Source organism: Balaenoptera physalus (assembly GCF_965194825.1).
Source record: "Balaenoptera physalus genome assembly, chromosome: 1".
Taxonomy (NCBI): domain Eukaryota; kingdom Metazoa; phylum Chordata; class Mammalia; order Artiodactyla; family Balaenopteridae; genus Balaenoptera; species Balaenoptera physalus.
The window spans coordinates 79,413,895-79,420,332 of NC_138882.1; the positions used below are offsets into that span (position 1 = coordinate 79,413,895).

Genomic DNA, 6,438 nt, shown 5'->3' on the forward strand with positions numbered 1-6,438 from the left:
GGGTTGAGAGAGATTTCTGGAGGGCAGTTTGTCAGCACCCATTTCGGGTGTTCTTACCATGACCACTTCCTTCTTCAGCTCCTCCATCTCTCTCTTGTTTTTCCTCTTCATCTTTCTTTTACTCATTTTAGGACCCTTAGGTCTTGGGCTTGGATTCTGCTCATGAGGTGTCATGGTCCCTTTTCTCCCTCCAAGCCCCATGGCTTTCCCTGGATATGGCTGCCCCAGATCAACTGGTGGGAAGAAAGCAAAGAGAGTGAGGGGGGTGAGGGAATCAGGTGGAAGGAGGGGGAGAGGGGTGAGAGGAAGAATGGCTGAGGGGTGGGGGGAGGACTGAAGGAGAGAGAGAAGGAGGGCGGGTGGGCGGGCAGCGGTGAAGCCCTAGATGGGGGAGGAGGAGGTGTCAGGAAGGAGGGCACGGAGGGATGAGAGGAGCCTGGGGCCTGAGGTACAGGAAGGAGAGGGGTGAAGAGAGGGAGTCGAGGAAATGAAGTGTGGAGAGTACTATGTGCCTAAGTGATGAAAATGCTGCAGGGGCCTGAGCAGGTGGGAAGTGCAGTGGGCTTCAGGGCACGCTGGGAGCTCCTCCCAGCACCGAGGCAACACCCAGACCTGTTGTCACAAAGTCCTCAGGAAAGTTCTAACTGAGAATCCACGAGTCTCAGTCTCTGGGTTTGAGAATGATTGGAGAAGTTTCTGCCACAGAGAGAACTGCAGTCTGACGGCAAGGCTAGAACAAAGTCCCAGTCTGGTCCTGCTGACTTCTGAGACTCAGAGGTACCCTAGATAGCTGACTCAAAAAATAAAGCAGGCAGTCTGTGTGTGTGTGTGCTTTTGCTGAGGTGCCCTTCCCACAGACATTGACTTTGAGCTTTTGGTTGTAGGAGATCAGATAGCAGAATAGGTCAGATCTTGGACTTTTGAATCTGTCCTGGGTTTGGGTCCTGACTCCTCTGCTTACTGGCTGTGTGGCTTTGGGCAAGTTACCTAACCTCTCTGTGCCTCTCTTTCTTCATTGGTAAAGGGGGATACCATCTACATTGTAAGGCGGCAAAAGTAAGGATTAAAGCGGGGTGCTCCATGTAAAACACGATGTCTGACTTATATAGTATGGGCTCAATATATAGCTTGAATTAAGTATTATAAGTCTTACTTGCAGCTTAATGTGCAGCTCTTCTCAGTGAGAGTAAAAATACGCTTTTCATGTAATAACCCTGAATTTCCTCACTTTAGTATGACGTATTTCTCTCTTCCATTCACCTTCTTTGACATCTCAGTAAGTGGTTTGACTGTATTAACTTTATATGTTTTACATGTAAATTATACTCTCCCTCCTTCTGAAAAAGGATCTGAAGCAGCTATATATTTCTATAATGTACACATTTTTTTCCAGTTATGCATGTCACATACATTTTCCCTTTCTATTTTTGGGTATTTATTTAATTGCATTTTGTCTTGGCATGCTTTTAAAAAATATGACTGGATCAGAAAACATCCATCTTGGTGCTGATGTAACCCTCCTTCAGTATTCAGAAATAGAAACTTTCCCTTCCCAGCTGGGACAAATAATAGTCTGTTTCTTTAATAGATTGGATAAGATTTTTCTTCTCTATTAAAAGTGTACCAAATAAAAATGGAAAGTCCCACTTTCTCTCCCCCCAGACTCAGATCCCCCACCACTGATGTTACTGCTGTTGGCTGGGTATCCTTCCAGTCTTTTTTCTACATTTATACCAACAGTATCTATAAGGAGGTAGAGTCTTACCTTTTGCAGCATCATTCAGCTCCCCTTTCATTTATGTAAAGATTTGCTTTTTAATGGCCACAAGTATGCCATATTCTGTATTGACGGCGGTCTATTCAATTATTCTCACTACGGATGGATTTACAGGATATTTTCCATTTTTTTTTTTTTTTAACCACTGAAAGCACTGCTGCAGTGGCATCCTTATATATAGTACTTTTCGGCACTTGAGCTTCAGTTTATGTAGAATCGATTCCTGTTGCTGAATCATAAGATCCTCTTGTTTAAAACCTTAAAATGTTCTACCAGATTGCTCTTCAAAAGAGCTTTTCTTATCCATATCTCAGCAACAAGATGCAAAAATGTCCACTCCCCACACCTTTGATTATATTGGATGACCTTGACCGTTTTCATTTTTACTATTATAATTGGTGAAATTTGGTATCTTACAGTTTTAATTTGCATTTCTTTATTGTCTAGGTAGCATTTTTTTTCTTATATTTATTGGCTTTCTGGACTTCATTTTCCTTTTTCTGAATTGTTGTTCTTATCATTTGCCCAATTTTCCATTGTTTTCTTTTCCTTATTGATGTGTTTGAAGGGGTTCCAATGCCTTGTCATATACATTACAAATATTTTCTCCCAGCCTTGGTGTTTAATGTAGATCATAAAATCCCTAAGAACAAGGTTAGGATTAAAGTTAAAATTGTTAAGTTAATCTATGCATTATCTATGTGACAACAGCATTTAGCCCAGCCTTGAACATAAGAGATCCCTCAAGGCAAATTTACTGACATAAAATCAAGTGAAATTATTTTTGGAAACCCCGTTCTGTTCCACAGTTCTTAGCTCAAAAGTCCACCTCTTCAGAGAGGCCTTCTCTAATTGCTAAATCCAAAATAGCCACTCTCACACGCAGCCCTCAATCCATCACTTGTGGGCTTCACTGCACTTTTTACCCTCTGAAATTATCCTGCCCATTTATCTGTTGACTTGTTGTCTGTTTCTCCATGACAGTGGGGACCTTTTCTGGCTTATTCATGGCTTTACACCCAGTCCTTAGAATAGCACAGAGTGGTTCATCCACAAATAGTTCCTAAAAATAAGTTGAACGATGAATTTTCAGGTTTTATCTTAATGTTATAAGGTTTGATACCCATCATTTTGGTCTGCTATGTTTTAAAACCTATTAGGGTAAATATGCTAGCATCACAGTTATCTACTCATTTGCTTCATAATCACTTATAAAAACCTCTGATATTCTTGTGTCATCACACTTGCTGCGGAATGTCACAATCAACATGTCATGTTTTATAAAAATACAATGAGGCTTTTAATTGATACTGGATTGGCTCTTTATAGCAACTTATTTTTATCTTTACTACATTCTGTCTTCCCAAACAGCAGTTAAGTTTAGCTCTCCATGTATTCCTGTATTTTTTTTTTTAGTACTCTCATTGTGCTTTTTTTTTTTTTCCTAATATTTTTATTTTATTTATTTATTTAGCTGCGCTGGGTCTTAGTTGCAGCACTCGGGATCTTTTTTAGTTGTGGCATGTGGGATTTTTAGTTGCGGCATGTGGGATCTTCGTTGCGGCACACGGGATCTTTAATTGTGGCCTGTGAGATCTAGTTTCCTGACCAGGGATCAAACCCGGGCCCCCTGCATGGGGACTGTGGAATCTTAACCACTGGACCACCAGGGAAGTCCCTCATTGTGCTTTTAATCTTCTTTAATAAGTACCATATGTCACACACACTAAATCTTGAGTATAATTTGTTCTGGTTCTGTTGTAAATAAAAGCTCTTTGTACTGTATTTTCTAATATTTAGGGATACATTTGATTTTTAAAAAATCGATATCTTGTACCTTGTAACTTTGAACTCATTACTTCTAGGACTTTTTTTGTTGTTGTTGCTGCTGTTGCTTTGTTTTGGTTGACTTCCGTCGGTTTTTTAGGTATTTAATCATGTCGTGTACCAAAAAAATATGTTTTTATTTCTTCCAGTTTGTCTCTTTATTTAGACCATATAAATACAAACTTCTTATCCAAGATTTCAAATGTTGCTGCTATTGCTTTTGTTATAGTTGTTGTTATTATTGTTTCTAGACTTATGCATCCCTTCCTTGTTTCTCTGAACATGATTACAGTTTCCTATATGCTTTTTCCTCCAACATTTTAATCAGGAATAAATGTTAAATTTTACTGATAACCTTCTAACATCTTTTGAAATGATTATTTAATCATTTTTCTAGTGAATATTCATGGTTAGTTTTCTGTATAATATACTGTTCTTGAATTTCACTATTTGGTAATAAAGTTATATATATATATTAACAAATGTATATATAAACAAATATATATATTTGTTTTTATTTTATTAAATTTTATCAAAACTATTTGTCTCATTAAATAGGCTGGGCCATACAAAATTTTCTTCTACATTGTAGTACAGTTGAAATAATATAAGAATGTTCTTTGAGGTATTTGGAAAAAATTCTCCACTGAATTCACTGGAGCTGAGGATGTCTTTGAAAGACTCATTTTATTTTAAATGTCTTCCTTGAATATTGATCTAATCATTTGTTCTATTTCGTCCTGCATTCTTAGCATTATGAATATTTAGCTTGTTGCCTGTCTCTGATGAATTATCATATTTCCTATTCTGTAGGTAGGTAAAAAGGAAATGGCATGGAAAGCATGTCTGCCTGGGTCAGAGGTTGGCCTTAACCTCTAACACTATATCCCATAGTAAGATTGTCTCACCTTTTCTTTTTTTTAAAATTTATTTTATTTATTTATTTATTTTATTTTTGGCTGTGTTGGGTCTTCGTTTCTGTGCGAGGGCTTTTCTCTAGTTGCGGAGAGCGGGGGCCACTCTTCATCGCGGTGCGCGGGCTTCTCACTCCCGCGGCCTCTCTTGTTGCGGAGCACAGGCTCCAGACGCGCAGGCTCAGTAGCTGTGGCTCACGGGCCCAGCTGCTCCGCGACATGTGGGATCTTCCCAGACCAGGGCTCAAACCCGTGTCGCCTGCATTGGCAGGCAGATTCTCAACCACTGCGCCACCAGGGAAGCCGCCTCTCACCTTTTCAGTAAGATCCTCTAAGATGGTTGACTCTTAATCCCCTACCGCATCCTTAAGGTCACGCCCTCTCCCTTTCTCTGGTTCTAACCACTTGGGTCTGCCCACCCCCTACTGGTCAAATGTTCATTGTCCACAGATTCCTGGCTCCCCTTGCAGCCTCCCCAGTTCACTAAACCATTGTGCTAATCAGGCTCCCTCCATGCCCACAGGTTTTCTGTTCCCACAGTTGCCGATAAGTATGGCATGGTGGTGAAGAGGCTGCCCTGTAGCCAGACTGGTCTTGGGTTTGAATCCTGATTCTGATGCTTACCATCTTTGAAACTGAATGCATACTTTTGCTTTTCCAAGCCCTAGTTTTCTTATCTGTAAATTAAAGATAATAATAGTCTCCCTCTTACTGGATTAAGAGGATTCTTTCAGTCATCCAACCAATATTTATTAATTGCCCAATACATGTCAGGCATCGTTTTAGGTGGTAAATAAAGGTGGTGAAGAGAAAAAAATCCCTGTGTACGTGGAACTTATTCTGGAGAAGGAGTCAGGCAAATAAATTATAAGCAAAAAACTATATATATATTTATATACATATGAATTATATGTATATATTTTAATATATTATCTATATTTACCTATCTATCTAAATTTGCAGAAGTTAGTGTTTATGACTAGAAACAAAGAGAATGGGGCAAGAGGTGCCAGAAGTGTTATTTTATTTGGTGAGGTCTGTGAGGGCCTTGCTGAGGAGGTAATGTTTAAGGAGTGATCTCTGTAAAGCGAGAAAGCCAGGCATGTGAGTTAACTAGGGAAAAGTGTTCCTGGTAGAGGGACCATCAAGAATAAAGGTCCTGAGGTGGGATTAAATGAGACTATACAACTAAAGTTCTGACGTAGTTATGGCACAGAGTGAGCTGCAGTTAATTCTCCTACAACTCCTATTACAATCACCATCACCACCACTGCTAGACTTGTAATAAAGGGGCCAAGAACTGACTCCTGACTGGTATTCCAAGATCCTGGCACAGGACTGTAAGTTTGGTGTCTTCCTTTCTCTAGTTATTAGGGAGAAATGCACACCACCCAGCCACCCCTCCATCCCCAGCATAGAAGCATTCCTCCTTACTGCCCATCACACCCTGTCCGTGAAGGTTTTCGATGTCTGCTACTTAGATGAATTTCAAGGATTGCATCTACTTTTCCCTCCAGCCCCCGCTAAAGACAGCACCCAGAACAGTATAGACTGTTAATTGGTGTTGGCTATCCGGGCCCCCTCAGCCCACCATCTCCTTCCCCTACCTGCTCATATTGAGAGTGGCCTGATTTTGGTCTGGCACAGAAAAAAGCAGAAGTGGCCCTGAGGGTTTGGGCCCATAGATTCATGGGCTGTTCCCTGTCCTAGAAAAACCTTTATGGTTTTTGGGGTGGGTTCATCTGTGAGGAAGGAAGGTCCCACTCTATTTTTGGCTAGGTTGTTTTGCAACCTAATTTCTTCCCCTCTCTCTTGCTCCACTGACATCGTCTGTTCCTAGATTGTTTCCCTCCTGTCCTTATCTCCTGCCCTCTCTTTATTGCTTCCTCTGCAAGCCAAATCTTGCCACAGCACACATTT

General features: G+C 40.5%; 1 protein-coding gene across 1 annotated transcript in view; it reads right to left on the bottom strand.

The window, feature by feature from the left end:
* Positions 1–6,396, bottom strand: part of ATP1A4 (ATPase Na+/K+ transporting subunit alpha 4) — a 36,025-nt gene extending 29,629 nt beyond the window's left edge. The window contains 1 exon segment of the mRNA XM_082415793.1: positions 58–6,396. Within this exon segment, the coding sequence (XP_082271919.1) occupies positions 58–201 (144 nt within the window). The 5' untranslated portion in view covers positions 202–6,396.
* Between the last annotated feature and the right edge of the window lie 42 nt (positions 6,397–6,438).